The 19,399-nt window shown below is 47.4% G+C and overlaps 1 protein-coding gene across 1 annotated transcript in view; it reads right to left on the reverse strand.

The window, feature by feature from the left end:
* Positions 1–19,399, reverse strand: part of Cc2d2a (Coiled-coil and C2 domain containing 2A) — a 52,289-nt gene that overhangs the window by 10,060 nt on the left and 22,830 nt on the right. The window contains exons 14-22 of the mRNA XM_077641413.1: positions 16,588–16,758; positions 15,145–15,240; positions 13,590–13,681; positions 11,101–11,297; positions 9,553–9,694; positions 7,831–8,002; positions 6,307–6,471; positions 3,791–4,021; positions 2,392–2,481 (exon numbers count right to left, since the gene is read on the reverse strand). Coding sequence (XP_077497539.1) covers positions 2,392–2,481; positions 3,791–4,021; positions 6,307–6,471; positions 7,831–8,002; positions 9,553–9,694; positions 11,101–11,297; positions 13,590–13,681; positions 15,145–15,240; positions 16,588–16,758 — 1,356 coding nt within the window. The remainder of the gene's footprint in view (positions 1–2,391; positions 2,482–3,790; positions 4,022–6,306; positions 6,472–7,830; positions 8,003–9,552; positions 9,695–11,100; positions 11,298–13,589; positions 13,682–15,144; positions 15,241–16,587; positions 16,759–19,399) is intronic.

Raw genomic sequence — 19,399 nt, forward strand, 5'->3', positions numbered from 1 at the left:
TAAGAAGTCTATAGACTATCTACAGTCCATTTTTATAAGCGAGGGGTGGGCGTCGCTTGCTGCCAGATGGCGGAGTCTTCTACAGCAAGCTTCCAGTGATTCTACCGCAAGCTTCAGTCACTTAACCGCAAGCTAGAGTCACCGGAAATTTTCCATTGACTGCACTATTATATGTCTCATAAGGTGCCTACATTCCAAAGGCGAGGTTCGGGATGAAGCAAGCTGGGCCGTTTTCGTGCCACGTGCAGTATCACTTTTTGTAACCTGCTATGACATTTCGCAAATTTCAAGAACAGTGCGTCATGCAATGTAGAAAATATTGTAGAATTTTTTTAGAGCCTAAAATAACAGGCATACATTCTTCCTGATTTTTAGTAATATAGCGCGAGCGTCGAGAAAACCATTGGTCAGCGCCTTATAACGGCGATAAACGTGCAACACGGCGAGGATTCGCGCATGCGCACGAAGGCTGAGCGTCGTCTGCTACGCTGTTCCAATCACGAGGACACACGCCCTGCCATAATATCTATTCGCAAAAAACCGGTTGGCAGCAGAGCACATGTGCGTGACTAAGATGCGACACTGAGACGTTTGAAAGCTGCGATGCTTTTTTATACCGTCTAGACTCTGAAAGACTGATTAAAGAGCTTAATGATTCCCTTTTTATCGAGTTCCCACATCGCAGAGGGCTGCTTAAATAACAATGTCCGCATTCCAGGCAATAGTTTCCACGTGGTGTTGTATTTCCTTCCTTTTATTTTTCTTACCTTACATCCGCTTCGTCAGCGTGGTCTCCCGTAATGGGAAAAAAAGACGGAAAGCACGTCTCAGTGTCACATCTTAGTCATGCACAAGTGCTCTACTGCCCGCCGGTTTTTTTTAGAATAGATATTGCGTCAGGGCGGGTGTCCTCGTGATCGGAACAGCGCAGCAGACGACGCTCTCCCTTCGTGCGCGTGCACGCACTCTCGCTGTGTTGCGCGCTTATCGACGTTATAAGGCGCTCACCAGCAGTTTGGTCGACGCTCGCGCTATATTATTAAAAATCAGGAAGGATGTACTTAATCTGGCGGACGGCAGCTAAAATATCTCTTAAATGTATGCGCGGTTCTATCGGATCGACCCATTCTGAAGCGAGTTTTGAGTGTCTCCGTCTGTCAGCAAATCTACCCGTCAACTCGAGAAAGAGTCCCAGGCTGACAGGGCATCAATCTAGTAACGCAAGCCATGCGTGCGCGCCAAATGCTCTGCTGACACAGGAGCATTATCACGTTAGAAAGGACAACACGTTCGTTTTTTACCGACATAAACCCAATCCCGTGATAAAGCCTAGCGGTGACGCCTTTTTATAAAGTTCTTCACAGAATATTTCAGAAGAAAAACTTCCCAGCAGCCCAGAAAGACGTGTTCTACTGTGTCTGGCTTTCATCTTACTAAAATGGTATATAGACAGTCTATAGACTTCTTATAGACGCTATTGCCTTCCTATAGATATTTCTTTTCTCCATTCAGTCTACAGACTGTTTATAGACAAAATTCTACTAAAAGTGTGTGGCCATAAATCTATAGATTGTATATAAACTCTCTATAGGATTTGTATTGCATTTAGACTTTTCTCTAAATATTATCTACGGAGAGTCTATAGACTTTACGGACTTGAGTCTATGGACAGTCTATATGCTGTCTAAAGACATTTTTGTGAGGTTCTACAAATTAAAGACCGCACTCCGTAGATGTTTTAAGATCAAAAGTCCTTGAATGTGGCCTTGAAAGGGATTCCGTCTCTGCAGCCACGCATGTTTTCTTAGTGCTTTTTAAAACACGTCTCTTCGACTGCTTAATCTGTACAAAATCCGGTAGAGGAGAACAGGGAAGGCAATGTTGAGAGTGTCCTTATATGCCTTCTTTCTGTTTACTCCTCCTGAATATTTATCACAACACCCATGGAAGAGAGCCTTTAAGGCTCTGTGGGCGCAGAGGCCACACAACGCTCGTTTCCACCCTTGGAAAAATTTCTTTAGACAGTCTGTAGTCTGTCCGTAAAATTATTTATATAAATTCCAAAGACTCTCTATATACAAACCTTAGAGAACAGTCTATAGGCAATATAAATCGCATAGAGCGTCTATAGACAATCTAAAGATTTATGGCCATACAGTTTTAGTATACTTTTGTCTATAGACAGTCTATAAACTATGAATAGACAGAAAGAAATATCTACACGAAGGCAATAGAGTCTATAAGAAGTCTAGAGACCATTTTTGTAAGGGCAAGTATCAAAGCCTTGTTAAACGCAAAATTCAGAAACTTAAGTCCCCAGTCAGCATTTTAGACGGCTTGGGAATCAAGGCACCCTGCCACAAGTGATGCTTCTGCAGTAGTTCTGCTCACATCGCATGTGCTCCAGATGTCGCATAAGCCAGGAAATAGCACGCTGTCCGACATCGTGGGTATCAGGGACACAAAGCGAGCGGCCAGTGCCTGCAAGGACAGAACGGCCGTGTGAATATATATCCAAGAAACAAATACAGACTACATGCACAAAGAACGCTGTTTTGACTAAAACTATAGTGCATAGCGAATGGCTCTCCAAGAGTTAGCGTGGCTAGGTGTCCGCGATGTTCTCGAGCTTTCTGCTGCGCAGATAGTAAAGAATAATTTCTTGAAGCAGCGAGTGAAGATTAAATCGACGAATTTTATGTCACTGAACTCAAGCGATGACGCCGGAGCGAAAGCAGTACAGCTTAAATCAAATCGTTCCTCCTTCACATGCTTTGCAGTGACATGGAAGGCGGGCTCGATAATAATATTTTAAGGTAACTATAAGTCTCGAAGCCGGGAGAACAGCAACGCTTTTACACTACGCCTTTCAAAATTTCCGCGTTAAATAATTATCGATTTGTATGCTCCTGCTGCCGTTGTGCATATTGTTTCCCATTCTTTTATCTAGCAGGAAATCTACGGGGTTCTGCGCAAGCAACAGCTACAAATTTTCTGCGCAGTGGCTACTGGCCTTGACACCTATCGGCCGAAAATCGCTTCCGCTACGCACAGCACATAATTAGAAAAATGCAGACGCTGTAAGCAAGTCTGTGCAAGAAATCACCCGCGACCATATTAACCATACGGAGGTGCTGCGCAAAGGTTAAACGCCGTGTCGTCGGCAGAAGAAGAGGAGGAAGAACAAGAAGAAGAAGAAAAAGAAGAAAAAGAAGAAGAAGAAGAAGCAGAAGAAGAAGAAGAAGAAGAAGAAGAAGAAGAAGAAGAAGAAGAAGAAGAAGAAGAAGAAGAAGAAGAAGAAGAAGAAAAGGATTAGGAAGAAGAAAAGGATTAGGAAGAAGAAAAGGATTAGGAAGAAGAAAAGGATTAGGAAGAAGAAGAAGAATAGGAAGAATATTACTTGAGGAGAAGAAGAAGAAGAAGAAGAAGAAGAAGAAGAAGAAGAAGAAGAAGAAGAAGAAGAAGAAGAAGAAGAAGAAGAAGAAGAAGAAGAAGAAGAAGAAGAAGAAGAAGAAGAAGAAGAAGAAGCGATCTGGAGCTGTGGTCAAGGCGTTCGTCGAAGTCCGCCGCTGTCTCGTGATCAGTGATCTCCCGCATTCACGCGTCACAATATCTACAGCTAAATTGTCTTTCGTTCAAACTATTGATTCGGTACACGATTCTTCGTTACACACACAGATTCGTTATAACTGTTAACTTCTTAAACACTGCTTTGTAATAAAGCAGACGAATTCAAAACGGCACGAGACAATAAATACTTTTTTTTGTCAGCGTCTAAGCAAACACGCACCATGATGTCCCTTGCAGGTGCAGAGATGTCCTCGACGAAGCTTGCGCGCCTCGCGGCGTCCACCAGCTGCTGAGGGGGCGCCAGCGGACGCAGGAAGCGGGGCACGAACACCCACTTGCCCGAGGCGTCCATGGCGAGCGCCTTGACGAAGCGCCGTGGGTAGCGAGACTCGAGAGAACTCTGCCACTCCTCCGCCTGCTGCAGCATCTGCGGCGACTCGTCGCTGTCGCACTGCGCACGTGATCGCCACACAGCACAGGGAGGGATCAAGCTATAATGCGGCCGCGAGTGGCGACAACAATGTTTTCACCGCTCTCGATGTTTTTATCTTCTTTTTTGTGCTTTGGAATCCATTAGTCGCACATCAAGAAGAAAAATTGGTACACGCTTAAGCTCCGCATTAAGAGTGAAACGCGATAGCGTTCCCTCGTGGTCGAGCACCCGCTGATTTAGGTGGCAGATCAGCATTCATGGAAGGCACTAAATGATGAATGGATAGATGGATGGACAAGGGTGAACCCTTTAAATCGGGCGGTAGCTCAAGCCACCTAGCCATGTCTTGTGAAATTTCACTCCTGTCTTGCTTTTAGTCACCAATCAGATAACCATCGCTTGGTTACTTCTAACCTCTTAAAATCCACTTTCCCTTCACTATCCCTAAACCCCAATGCCTTGGGTAAGTCAGCCCCGCTGCTTTCCACTGTATGGTTTACAGAAAAGTATCAAGTGTTCAGCCGTTTCCTCCTCCTCTCCGCACGCAATGCACAACGTGTCTATCTCATGGTACCTGACTCTATACGTCTTAGTCCGCAAAACTCCAGTCCTGGCCTCAAACAGCAAAGAGCTTCCCTACAATTATCATAGATATTTTCTTTGGAAATTTCTTGCTTGAAGATCCTGTATGTTCCCAGTGCCGATTTCGTCAGCATCCCTGTTTTCCACAGAGCTCTCTCTTTTACTTTAACCTTTTTCTTAGCCGATAATTGCTGATTTTCCCCCCTACTGCTGTCCAGATATTTGCTTGTCGCGCCGTGCATGGCGAAGGGGGGTTTCAGTGGGTGATACAGAATGGCGCTACGACTGCACGCCAAGCACAGGGGAATTTTACTGGAAACGCATGGTACTCGCTTAATTGCAACATCTGTAATTTACATTCTCGTAAATACTCATGTATGCTTCTGTACAGATCTCGAAGATACGTTTCTAAGAAACCCGTGCATTCACTGAGCATGCTTCTGTATTTCTTTTAGCAACTATTTCTATGCAATAAAGAAGAAAAAAAAGGCCGTCGTGGCGGAGTGGAAGTGTCCCCGTCTTAAACGCCTAGGTCCCTGGTTCGATTCCCAGCTTGGATGTCGGTTTTTTTAATAATTGAGCGCGCGTGCTCTCCGATTTTTACGTAGCCCTCGAATATTTCTAGCACCCGTCGAGTTTCTCTTCTTTTTAATTGGTTACCGCCTACATTACAATTATTTTTCTCCAGTGACCTTTTTCAAGTTATCGAGTTCGCCTGCCATATTAAAATGGGGATCGCAACTTCGGCGACATGGAGCTCCAAGGCTGAACAACCAGCGCCCTTTTTTGGGTGAAATGTCATAAGATGGGAACAGGGTCGGCTCGCTCGCTTCCTCCTAACGCGGCCCTCGCAAAAAAAAAAAACGTTTAATTTCGCGATTTGGACGTTCTTGCTTCACTGCACCGTTCGCAGCGAAGATTGAACAGCTGCTTTGCTTAACTGCATTTTTGTAAAGTGGTTGCATAAGAAACGAAGTGTAAAAGGCGGCGGTCAATCAGCTTGCTCGTCCAAAAACTGTCATTATTCGAAGTACTGAAAAGTTTGTGCTTAGTCATCACCGTTACTAAAGTTACCGTTAACTATTTATTTCACGCTATAGAGTTAAGGGCCCCGGTCAGTGCAAAACCAGGCGTTGTCGTCGTAGACGGCGGAGGAAGCGACAAATCTCCAGAAAAGCGACCTACGTGGCAGGTGGGCGACCTAGGTCACGTGACACCGGGATGTCATCACAACCTGCCCACTGTGGCAGGTGGTAACCTGCCCTGCAGATTGCGAGCAAACAGCCCACCGTTGCAGGGGCCAGATCAATTAGTGTATGGGCGCGACGAAACGTTATTCGGGAAGAACAGCCTGTGTCTCACGAGCCCCTCCGATGGCATCACCTGCCATCGCCCAGAAATCTTTGAATGCAAAATAGAGAATGACCAATTCTGCATAGATGGGCATTAACTCATTAACACTATCGCGTCGCATCCTTCAGACGGAGCTTAAGTGTCGAATTTTGCTTTTTTTTTGCGGCCAAAATGTGCTAATTTGCCATATTTCGGAAGCAGTCAACCCATTTGAAATAAATTACTAATGGAGTGAATGCTGCCCTTTCCATGCCGATGTCGCATGAACCGTTTAATGAGCGAAAGCGCTCCCTGGAAAAACTGCTGTAAAGGCGGCACCAAGATCGTGGTCGCACATGCTTAAAATCTGAGCAGTAATTATCTCTCACCCGTGCCCTCAGCACCTCTGGCGACTGCAGCCCCGGCTCCACTGTCAGGTAGAAGGACACGTAGGTGCTCGAGGCGGGTGCGTCTTGCACCGGAGACCACGGCTTCACTTCGTGCGCGTAGCCCAGCAGCACAACAGGCACGTCCACACGGAAGGTGCCTTCGATCTGCAACGAGGCACCCCGGTCGCCGTCGAGAACGACTTATCTACGAAGGCAAACAGTCTGCCTCATTGGTGTTCACAGTCACTGCGAGGGCACTTTCCCCTCGCCTTCTGTGCGAAATGGCATGCAGTTACTTTAAACTGTGTCGTTCAGTTATTTCAGCAAGCATGAAACATCTATCAAATGAATTTAATTCAGACATCCATGTTTAAACTAGCTTCTGGTGACCGCTCCTGTCACTGAGACACCGACGCCGCAGAAAAAGCAAACGTGCTGTTAGCAACTTTAGCTGTAAAAAAATGGCAAAGGTTAAACTCTGTTCAGCCTAGTTAGTATAGCATTAGTTCTGTGGTTATGAATGGTTTCGGTTTTAATTATAATTAAGTCATTAACGCTGAATAATTCTGCAAAGCAATTAGTCGACATAACTGCTAATTAACCATTGGTCCAAATTCGTGGTTAATCACGTGGCATATACAATGCTTAGACACATAGCTGGACAGTAGCGAAATCGACTAAGTCCCGCTACCTCTCACTGAGACAGGCTCAGGCGCACAATGAGCACACGAGCGATCACGCGGAGTGCCAGAGCTTTGTCTAAATGTCTTCCTTCGTTTTGTGCCTCACCCTCATGCCAAACACTACCAAACTAGCCAAACAGCAAGTTGCGTCGCCAATATTACGACGTCAATTGTATTGCGCATCAGCACAGGTCTCGCATCGTTTTTATGAGATGGAAATTTAATTTGGGCAAAGCAAAGTCTATTAAGACACGTGTGTGGGACGTTTTAAAACTACAGGACATACCATAGAACGTGAATAGGTGTCCGAATGAATATGTCAATGTGGGCACACTTGAAGTGTTTATTTAAAAAATTGCCTCTGTTAACTCAGGGGAGCCCCTTAAAATAGTTACTACCTCTTATTGCTTCCGTGTAGCAATTTATGAGGAGTGTATTATGATTGATCTTCCTCTTAATTAGCACTGTATGTATTACCCATATTTATTTATTGTAAGTTATTAGTTGGCGTTTTTAGCTTACCAGAGACGTACTAGCGGAGACATATACCAGTTTACCGGATCCCTCCTGCCCACGCGCAATTGCCCTCCTGACTCCAACATTGCCACTGCGCATGCGCACGAGGGATCCGGTAAACCGGTATACGTCTCAGCTAGTACATCTCCGGTAAGCTAAAAACGTCCATTGAGGCTTGCGTCGCGTCACCAAGCACTGTTTGCTTGGACAAAGCTGTACAACCCGCTCCTGTATGAGCCTGCAAATCAGGCTTACAGTTCTGTCAAATAGATGAAAAAATATCTGAAACGTGTGGCGAGGCAGACGCGTTGTTCTCGGCACTCGCCTTGGAGTTTATGTATAGCGTGGAGAACGGTATCCTCAGGCTTCCCAGCCAGCGTCGCTCAAGCCTCTGGTGGACAGTGCTCTGGCGCTCGCGGTCGTCTTCGAGGAGGTCGAGCACCACTTCGTCGAAAAGGTTCAGGTAGATCACGTCCCTCACCACGCCTGCCTCGGGCCTGGCACGGGGAAGGCATCGAAATAAGACTAGACGCGCGATGTGTATAGTTATTAGGCAAAGGAAAGTTACCGAATGCCCCGTTGCAAAAAGGACGGAAAATTACTACAGTGCATCTAAACAAGCGAAGCATTAGAGACAACCGCATCACATGAGCGCCGCCTTACGGCTCTAAAGAGAAACAGCGCAGGGTTTGCAACGATATATGTAATAATTTGCAGGGAATCCCCCCATTCGAGGTAATTGATGACAGCACGTAATGGAAACGTGAATCGAGATAATCATTGAGGCCTCACCCAAGACATACGCAGGCCTAGCTGTAAGGTGCTGTTATGGAATGATGCAGAGATGCGGTATACAGCTATTCGCATCGCTTACACGCCCTGGGAGCAGTCAAAGTCCACGGAAACCTATTTTTTAGCTATCTTTAAAGCCTAAAGAACATTCGTCCGTGAGTCATCGAACGTACGACCACCGCCAGGATACACGGAATGTGATACTGTAAAGTTTGGAGACTCAGAATAACTACCAGATGGTAGGGTAAGGCCGGTGTGACAGACAAAATCAAGTCAATCTCCGGCTGATATGACCTGCCTCTGCCATCACTGCGGTCTACCAGTTATGCTTACTTGGTATCGCGACCCTTGCGCAACGGTAGTCACGGGTTCAATATCGGTACTAGGATGAAGCTTCTTGTAGGCGGCGCGCAATTAATAAAATCGTATAGTCTTCACTTGTCGCAGTTGGCTGCGCCTGGGTCGGTGGTAGTTGTTTTTAATTACTGGCCAGCAATTACTGGCCAGAGGAACAAAGCGGACACCAAGTGGCAGATAACCCTCCAACTATATTCTCTTCAAACACAGCGAAAGTTCAGACCGCTCAGTTTTGGTCAAGAATTATTTCTCAAACCCAGTGTTGCCTTCACCGTATAAGAAATTTTTTGGAGCCGTGACATTCCTCCGTTCTCTCTGCTGTTGGTCTGTACGTGTCTTCTAAAACATGCAAGAGCCACCTATATACGGTTGCGCATTACCCCGCTTTCGCCATATCCTGCATATCGCGGTAGTTCCCGTAATGAACATCTTCCGGTTACGCATTCCTCGGCACTCACCATCTTCCATTTGCGCAGTAACCCTCCTCTTTTCACGGCAACAGCTCACCGGGTAGCTCCCGAGGTAACTAACTTCCGGTTGCAAATTCCCCCGCTCTCACCACATCCTCCCCTTTGCTTGGTAGCCCTGCTCTCTCACCTTCCCTGTGATCATCACCCTCCAGTTACAGACTGCTACGACGCCGCTAAACCGCCGGACGGGCCTTTAAGAGCTCTCGCTGTAAAACAGGTGCGACTTGTTGCTTACATGGGGTTAGGCTTAGGTGAGGATATATCTCTCACCGTCAAAGCAACAAAGTCCCAGACATAGCCACCACACGCACGCGGCAGAATGCCAACTAGCTATTGTTATTTATGAAATGAGGAAGAGTCCGTGAGCGACATGTCGGGGCAGAAACCAGGTGACGTCGTCGCCGCAGTGATGAAGCATATGTGCTCACGTGATGGGCAGGCGCAACTCCTGGTTCCACGTTGGGTGCGGTCCGTCGGCGACGAAGGTCCTGGCTGTGCGCTGCTGGAACATCACTTCAACAAAGGGACGCACCTGAAACTCGACCACGTTGTCCAGGGCTCCAGAATAGGCTGCGCATAGCGCGCGTCACAAATGTCAATGGCATGAAAGACCTATTTTATAGCGCTGGCTTTATTCAATGAAGAAAGTCGAGTTTCAGTCGGTATGTAGATATGCCCAATATGAAGATGACCTCAAAATTTGGATAGTGTCATTTTCAAATTTTTCCCCCGCCTACCCTAAATTCGATCCCGGATGTGAACCAAAATCGATCTCCAACCTAATTTGAATACTCCCAATACGATGGTGACCTCCAAATTTAACACTGTCCGTTTCCAAATTTGACCCGCTTGAATTTAAACCAATATCGATATCCAAGCTAATACGAATGTACCCATTCCGATGGTGAGCTCCAAATGTGAAACGGGCCACTCCCAAAATTCGGCCTACGCCATCCCCGAAATTTGAATTTCTCGGGTGCAACAAGCTGAGAGATAGGAAACAGCAAAATCGTAGTAGAAGCAAGAATAGCTATCGCTCGACCATTCGGTGTAACAAAGTTAAACCGCTGTAATTTTTTGATGGAGATTAAGTCTCTATCGGGCGTATATCTGAAAATAAATTCTGTAATGTTACTGGCCCCATAACGTTGCAAGTGCTGCCATAACTTTTGTTAATGCTCTGTAAAGCGACGCCACCTGCAGCAGCAACACTAGGAAAGCCTATGAATGTCAAGCTTCTGTGAAATGATCGCAGCGATGACTTAGAGCTAAATATCCTCCTGATGTTGGAGGAGGCTCGTTTGATCTGTAGCCCTTCTATGCTGGTTTATTGTTTTCCATACTCCATTTTCATCTTCCCCGTTTTTAAATAAAAATTTGCGAAAATAAAAACTGCTCGATTTAAGTAACCACTGCCAGAGGGCGCTGAAACGTTTTTCTAATATGAGAAACAGATGAAGCTGTTGCCGTAATTTTCAATGTAAAATCATCCAGTCTGCATCATTTACACCGTCATTACTGCCCCCAGACTTCAACAAGGGCACTTCCAGTTGCCTCTGACCCCTTAGGCTAGTTGCAAAGTGTGCAATGAGCAGTATTAGTGCTTTATAAATTGTCAGAAATATATAGGTATGGGCATGCCCAAGTAATTTGGTGGCTTATGTGGCAACGCCCGGCAACTCAGGCATAATTTTAGCAGCATTGAAAGCAAGATAAATATTCATCATGAGCGTGCTCAAACATGTCTAGGATATTATTGTGTGTTGAATTAATCGGGGAATACAACACACACGTCGTCCTTTTATGCAGCAGTGATCAAGGAAAACTAAACAATACGAAAACCTTAGCGCAAACTATATCTAGCTACACACTTCCCGGTAATTCTGACCGCACATGCAACGGTGAAGCCGCGGTAGCGAGCCGCTCTCTGTCGATCTAAAACGCAGCACGCGGCGGTGAAGAATTAAGCCTCCCACCGCTGTTCCTGGGGGCAGTCCTGTGTGCACCGTCGGGTTCCCTGCGCACAGGCACGTTGGACGCCCTGAGCACGGTCACCAGGATCTCGGCGTCGGCGGCAGCTGCGCTCTGGCCGGTGACCCGTCGCCGCTCGCGACGGCTGGGACGCAGAGGGCGGCGCCGCTTGACCAGCTTCATCAGGCCGAAACCCAGGGAACTGCCGCGAGGGGGAGGACAGAGAGCTCCGTGTATGTGTGGGTCCGCTCTCGAAAGACTTCTTGCTTAGCTGGGCTCTCTATGAAGTTCTTTTATTGGCATTTTTGTGCATTGTATAGTGTGTGTGTGTGTGTGTGTGTGTGTGTGTGTGTGTGTGTGTGTGTGTGTGTGTGTGTGTGTGTGTGTGTGTGTGTGTGTGTGTGTGTGTGTGTGTGTGTGTGTGTGTGTGTGTGTGTGTGTGTGTGTGTGTGTGTGTGTGTGTGTGTGTGTGTGTGTGTGTGTGTGTGTGTGTGTGTGTGTGTGTGTGTGTGTGTGTGTGTGTGTGTGTGTGTGTGTGTGTGTGTGTGTGTGTGTGTGTGTGTGTGTGTGTGTGTGTGTGTGTGTGTGTGTGTGTGTGTGTGTGTGTGTGTGTGTGTGTGTGTGTGTGTGTGTGTGTGTGTGTGTGTGTGTGTGTGTGTGTGTGTGTGTGTGTGTGTGTGTGTGTGTGTGTGTGTGTGTGTGTGTGTGTGTGTGTGTGTGTGTGTGTGTGTGTGTGTGTGTGTGTGTGTGTGTGTGTGTGTGTGTGTGTGTGTGTGTGTGTGTGTGTGTGTGTGTGTGTGTGTGTGTGTGTGTGTGTGTGTGTGTGTGTGTGTGTGTGTGTGTGTGTGTGTGTGTGTGTGTGTGTGTGTGTGTGTGTGTGTGTGTGTGTGTGTGTGTGTGTGTGTGTGTGTGTGTGTGTGTGTGTGTGTGTGTGTGTGTGTGTGTGTGTGTGTGTGTGTGTGTGTGTGTGTGTGTGTGTGTGTGTGTGTGTGTGTGTGTGTGTGTGTGTGTGTGTGTGTGTGTGTGTGTGTGTGTGTGTGTGTGTGTGTGTGTGTGTGTGTGTGTGTGTGTGTGTGTGTGTGTGTGTGTGTGTGTGTGTGTGTGTGTGTGTGTGTGTGTGTGTGTGTGTGTGTGTGTGTGTGTGTGTGTGTGTGTGTGTGTGTGTGTGTGTGTGTGTGTGTGTGTGTGTGTGTGTGTGTGTGTGTGTGTGTGTGTGTGTGTGTGTGTGTGTGTGTGTGTGTGTGTGTGTGTGTGTGTGTGTGTGTGTGTGTGTGTGTGTGTGTGTGTGTGTGTGTGTGTGTGTGTGTGTGTGTGTGTGTGTGTGTGTGTGTGTGTGTGTGTGTGTGTGTGTGTGTGTGTGTGTGTGTGTGTGTGTGTGTGTGTGTGTGTGTGTGTGTGTGTGTGTGTGTGTGTGTGTGTGTGTGTGTGTGTGTGTGTGTGTGTGTGTGTGTGTGTGTGTGTGTGTGTGTGTGTGTGTGTGTGTGTGTGTGTGTGTTGGTCTAGCCACGTTGATAACAGTGTTGTCTATGTTCCTGTGCGCAGCTAAGAGTAGCATAGCATTGTTGAAACCTCCACACATCTTGAGAGGGGCACTTTACGGCAGAATTCACCGTAAGTTTTGCACACGAAGAGAGCACCTACTGTGTATTCGAGGCAGTGGAAGTGTAACAAGAGCTCATGAATTTTGTTTTTATAATAATAACAAGAAAACCGGTCATTAAAGGAAAAAAAAGGAACAGTAACTGCCTCACCCAGGGTGAACAATCGAACCGCGCCGAGAGAGAAGGAATGAAGGAAGTGGTGAAAGAAGGAAGCTATAAACTGAGAAAATGCAGAATGCATTTTAATGCTGCACCCTCGGGTATTTACCCGTTGTGTAAGAGCGCAAAAGGAGCGAGGATACAAAAGCACGACACAGCGCCGGACTAGAAATGGACTTCAGCAAAGCTCACGACTGGGCCAGTTGGTAGCCTCAGGGCGATCTGCGCATGCGCCGTGGCAACACGCGGAAGCGAATCACGGTTGCGGACCGCGGATCACGCTATGCTATAACTTTCTACCAAGTTCTTTAATTGGGAGAGTGCGGCCGCATAATTTTTGTGCATTGTAGAGTGTGTGTGTGTGTGTGTGTTGGCCTAGCCACGCCGATAACAGTGTTGTCTATGTTCCTGTGCGCAGCTAAGACTAGCATATCATTGTTGAACCCTCCGCGATGGTTTCTCAGTTGTAACGTAGAGGAACTAGTCTTCAATTTGGGACGGTGCTGCATTAGTGCTAGTGCTGTATTTTGTTCGAACTGCGGTGCCAATGCATTCCTTTTGTTGAGCATTTTAGTTGTTTTGTTATGCCGTAGTACACAGTTTCGCGTTTGCTGCTAGTGGGGCACTACTTGTGGGGGCGGTACCACGCCTCGCGGACCCGCTTAGAGGCCCGTGTACTTCCCCCGAGCGTTACAACAAAGAGTGGACATCGTTGGGTACTTGGCACTACTCACCCGATTATCGGCATCTTCTCTTCGATCACCACGTCTTCTAGCACTTTGTGTGCCTGGGACTCGTACACTTGTCTCAAAACCTGCTCTCGCATCTGGATGGAAATGCACACAGGACCGTGTGATTCACTCAGCCAGTAAACTCCACCTTTTTATGCTTTCTTCCGCTTCAAATATCGCGCTCAGATTTCGGACTTAAACATCCGAACCCTTCCTGTTACTGGAATAAAAAAACTGGCGGTGGTTTAGCCCTGGGTAAACCTGGAGTGACGCGATAGCTGCAGCTGGCTGAGTGAGACTTGGTCACGTGACCAATCATGTGACGAACCATGTGATCAGCCACGGCGCCGCGCCGCCGGCAGCTGCTCCACACCACGTGACAGCGTGGCGCGCAGCCACGCTGAAGGCTCGAAATGCTACCGTAATGTAGCTATCGCTACAACAAGGCACATTACCCAGTATCTAGCAGCTTATCTGGTGTCCACCGAGAGAGGAACAATTATATATCTTTCGTTTTTTTTTCATTTAACGCTCATATCCTTCACAGCTCATCATCATCACAAAAACTTTACTCTCATAACTGAGGAGTGAAAAAAATACCTAGCCGCTACGAGAATCTAGCTTTCCCTACATGTGCCACAGGCTTGGCGACATTAAGAGGGCGAGCAGCCTTAAAAGTCTGTGTGTAATGACCAGACCTTTTAATGAACTTTCCATTTGCTGGGTTTAGCGTCATCTCTGCAATGACAGCATCGAAGGAGTCGTAGCAGCAGGTTAAACAGAAATCGCCCTACTTTGGAAGAGCGACATATCCTTTAGACGCATGTCGACAACTGCTTGCATTTACCTCCTCCGGTTTTTTCGATGTGCGATCTGACTCAAGCTCTTGTCATTAGAGGCGAATTCGCGATCTAGCAATTGTGCTCCAGAAAAACAGAGGTGAAACCTCGCTGCCACCATCTTAAAAGACGGAGATCGTCCTCAGAAAGCTGGCAACCATGAAAATAACGATTCCACCACTGGTGCTTTGGTTGACGAAATACTGGCACACCATAAATTCTGGAAAAGCTGGACACAAGCTATATTTTCCTCATAAACATTTTATCAGTCACGACGTGCGAAGCGGAATGGTACATTACTGCTGATTAAGGACGAGTGCAAAAAAAAACTAGGCATAATAAAGTTCGAATGTTTGATCTAAGAAGTTGTATTTACAAATGAATTCGTATAGTGGGTGTCACTACCGAAAAAGATGCCTGAAAAAAAAACATTAAAATTTATTTTAAAATCTTGGCGCGGTTGTTCTGGCTTCGCCATTTTCAGAGAACTCTACGAATACATTTCTAATGCAGGAATTTTCTTGAAACAACATTGCCTCTCTTTTCAACGCACATCAATGTGAAATTTATTTTCTTTTACGCGGTACAATTAGTTCAGGCTACATTTTTTTAATGCTTCATGTACATGTCCTTCAGTGCTTAGAGAGAGTGAAAACCTTTAATAAAAAGCAGACATTTTAGCCAGCATAAAAAATTCGCTCTAGTGGGGCGGCACTTGCCTCCTTGATGGCTTGCGCCGTCCTTGCGTTCCGGGCTTCGATCGGATCGTGGTGGCCTGAGAAGCTTTCCCTTCGGGCCTCCCTCGCATAGATTTTCTGGCCAAGAGGAAAATAAAAAATTAGGTTTTCGGGAAAGTAAATGGCGCAGTATCTGTCTCGCATACCGGCGGACACCTGAACCGCGCCGTAAGGGAAGCGATAAAGGAGGGAGTGAAGGCAGAAAGGAAGAAAGAGGTGCCGCAGTGGAGAGCCCCGGAATAATTTCGACCACCTGGGGATCTTTATCATAAACTGACATCGCACAGTTCTCGAAAATAATAATAATAATTGGTTTTGGGGGAAAGGAAATGGCGCAGTATCTGTCTCATATATCGTTGGACACCTGAACCGCGCCGTAAGGGAAGGGATAAAGGATAGAGTGAAAGAAGAAAGGAAAAAAAGAGGTGCCGTAGTGGAGGGCTCCGGAATAATTTCGACTACCTGGGGATCTTTAATGAAAACTGACATCGCACAGTTCTCGAAAATAATAATAATAAATGGTTTTTGGGGAAAGGAAATGGCGCAGTATCTGTCTCACATACCGGCGGACACATGAACCGCGCCGTAAGGGAAAGGATAAAGGAGGGAGTGAAGGCAGAAAGGAAGAGAGAGAGGTGCCGTAGTGGAGGGCTCCGGAATAATTTCGACCCCCTGGGGTTCTTCAATGTGCACTGACATCGCACAGCACACGGGCGCCTCAGCGTTTCGCCTTCATCGAAACGCAGCCGCCGCGGTCGGGTCAAGAGGCGAAATAGAATTCACGACCACTAACACAACTACCATAGCCAGAAACCTCTAGAAAAATTCCCACTTTGTAGGCGGCCACTAGCACCAAACTAGCGCCAAACTAGTGCAGATCGCTTTCTCGCAGTACGGTTAGTTGATTCGTGATCTGCACTGTGTTCATGATAGGGTTCTGTTCCTTCAATTTATACGAAAGAAAGCTATTCTAAAACCGATGGATAAGGTGGCCGGACAAATTCTTCCCGTGCGTAACTTGCTCAAAACCCATTTTGTCCACAAGGACTGACAAATCAACCCGCGAGTAAAAGAACGTCCCCACCCCCCCCCCCCCCCTTAAATAAAGAATAGCACTGTTTTTTTTTTAAGTTTAACACATAACTGTACGAAATGTCACGCGCCTGCGGGCCGAGAGCTAAACCCTTTGCAAGCCGTTTGTTAACACGAAGTGGAACACACTGAAGTATTTCTCGCTCGTAGCGGTGCGAAAGTCCGCTAGCCTCAGATGACTGGTGATAAGGCGTGCCTCGGACCTCGAAGCACAGTTTCCGCAAAGGCTCCGATAGCACTGCTCTCAGGTTTGTGCCACACTTAATACCAGCTCATGACTTCAACTGAACGCGTCGCTGAGCATAGCCGTATACAGACCCTCTCGACGCTCACCTCCATAAGCGTGATGGTGTACTCGTTGGTCAGGAGGGGCACCATGGCGAAGTCTCGGAACTCAGCGACGCCCGCGCTGCGGAGCACAAGCAAGGAGAACCGGGGGTTCCTTTCCAGTTCCGCCTTGTCGCAGAACTCCAGGCCGGCGTCTCTGCCTTTCGGTGACAGTGGCTGCGGGCGAACAGCGCAGGGGAAATAATAATAATTGGTTTTGGGGAAAAGGAAATGACGCAGTATCCGTCTCATATATCGGCGGACACCTGAACCGCGCCGTAAGGGAAGAGTAAACGAGTGAGGGAAAGAAGAAAGCAAGAGAGAGGTGCCGCAGTGGAGGGCTCCGGAATAATTTCGACCCCCTGGGGATCTTTAACGTGCACTGACATCGCACAGCACACGGGCGCCTTAGCGTTATGCCTCCATAAAAACGCAGCCGCCGCGGTCGGGTTCGAACCCGGGAACTCCGGATCAGCAGTCGAGCGCCCTAACCTCTGAGCCACCTCGGCGGGTGGGGGGGGGGGCGTTGTCCCACCGTTCTGTGAACGTCCTCATCTCTGCATACACTCCCATATTTATTTTAATTAGCTCTTTCCCTTTGTCAGTTTAAAATATTCTTCCTCAAGGCATCTCTTCATGGGTAGACGCAGAGATTGATTAGGTGTTTGGATAATTGCTTGAAAGCGTTATTAATTTTTTTAATGAGAAACCGACTTACAGATTGTGATTGATTGATCGATCTATCGACCTATTGGTTGATTGATCGATTGATTGATTGATTGATTGATTGATTGATTGATTGATTGATTGATTGATTGATTGATGCGCCCACCCAAGAGAGCGAGCGCAAAGACAGCTGTGAATTGCCAGACGTGTTGTTCCTTTTAATAATCTGAACCCCCTCAAAATCTCGTTATAACGTAATCTAATGAACCAAAGTAGCTCGTGCAACGGCTAAAGTTTACAACTGCGCTACAGTCAAGTACCGACGTAAAGCTGCCTTCGTACAACTCGAGAAGCTTATTGTTTGGCCGAAATTTCGGTACAATACCATTCCTCACACAGGCACTGCAAGGTTTCGATTGCAACACTGGGGCAGCCAAAATTGCCTTACTTCTTTGATTCTGTTGGTTGGGGGAGACTTTGCAGAAGCTTGGTGAGGAAAATAAGGAGAAATCTTAGCTGTTACAATGTGCGAGGCCGGGCACATTTCGATGGGGCAGGGCAGGGTGCGAAAGCTTCGGCCACTCGGCCACCAACCTCGCTGGTAATTAAGCAAGCGGATGCAGCATATGATTGCTTCGTTGCTAATTAAGTGAGCTGCAGGAGCCACTACTTTTTTGAGCTTTCCTTGTACCACCCGAGTGGTGGGTCAGTTGAGTAAGCAGCCAGTGCATAAAACGCGCGTGGCCAGCAAAACAAAGAATGCACCGCATACCGCGCTGCCCTTGGCGCTCCCCTGGGGCTGCTGCGCGAGCGCCTTCAGCTTGGAGCGGTTGAGGATGCTGCCGAGCCTTGCTTTCCCCACTCTCTTGTGTGTCACGCGGGCCCTGCGTTTGAGAGCGACAAGGTGGGTGAGTGAGGGAGAGATAGGAAGCAAAGTACAGTGCCGACACACTAGGCTCCCTGGAGATTCCTGTGCGTTGTCTTGGCGACCCCGACCCTCCTGGGTGCGCAGACCGCGCAACACAGATCGCCACCTTCATCGCCTCCACCAGTGCGACAGGTCAATAACGCTCACGGCTGTATGTGGCGAGTACAGAGCTTCAGTTCTGGCTCAAACTCGTAGTTTTTTGCATTTTTTTCTGGCGAAATATTTTTTGTAAACCCGGTGTCTGACGAGATTCTTAATTAACCTTCGGGCATAAGCGCACAGGAGCAGGGTGTCTTATTCATGACTACATATTTTTTACATTGCTTGCTTTGAGAACTGCTTAGCTGTCAGTGGTGTGAAATCTCGAAAACGAATCACATTGGAGAGGAATAATTTTATAACTGCAGAAATTTCTCAGAGTCAGAGAACCATGAAAGTTCGGGTTTTTAGTTCATTAGTTCGTTAGCAGTACAGTCCTCGAAGAACCCAATATCTGTTGTGTGTGTGACTCACCCCGCCCCACAGCGCCCTTAGCGGACTGTAACGAAATGGATTCAATTGGGGCATCTTCCGAGCAGCCTCTGGGCCCAGAAGGTGCCTCCTCCGGAACACCGCTCGGTGAAAGCACCTCCAAAAATCCCCCTGGTAAAATTACATCACCCACCTATAGCCTTCATCCACCATCCACCTTACCACCTCCCTCTCCACCCACCTGAACCTTCCCAAAGGTTCACCCATCAGAAATTGATCGCGCGTGTATGTTTTCAAAGCGCTGTTTTGTCGCTGTGATGCGTTGTCCCTGTTTTGTTCTGTCACTGCGTTGTTCCGACAGCCTGCTGTTCTTTCGGAGTGTTGTTTTTCTCCTGTGTCGTTTTGTTGCCGTACTGTTTTTTTTTTTGTCGTCACCAGAGGGGGTCCTCACCGGGCGTTTAGGGCGGTGTCGGTGCGTATGACGACCTTCTGCCCCGCCATGCTGTCCGCCCAGGCGAGGCTGCAGATGACCGTGCCGCTGAGGCTCAGCCAGAGAGGACCGCAACGCCCCACTTCCAAGCGGACTCCTTTGGACGAGAGATATGGAATAATTGGTTGGTTTTTTGGGGGGAAAGGAAATGGCGCAGTATCTGTCTCATATATCGTTGGACACCTGAACCGCGCCGTAAGGGAAGGGATAAAGGAGGGAGTGAAAGATGAAAGGAAGGAGAGGTGCCGTAGTGGAGGGCTACG

Source organism: Amblyomma americanum, chromosome 10 (genome assembly GCF_052857255.1).
Source record: "Amblyomma americanum isolate KBUSLIRL-KWMA chromosome 10, ASM5285725v1, whole genome shotgun sequence".
NCBI lineage: Eukaryota > Metazoa > Arthropoda > Arachnida > Ixodida > Ixodidae > Amblyomma > Amblyomma americanum.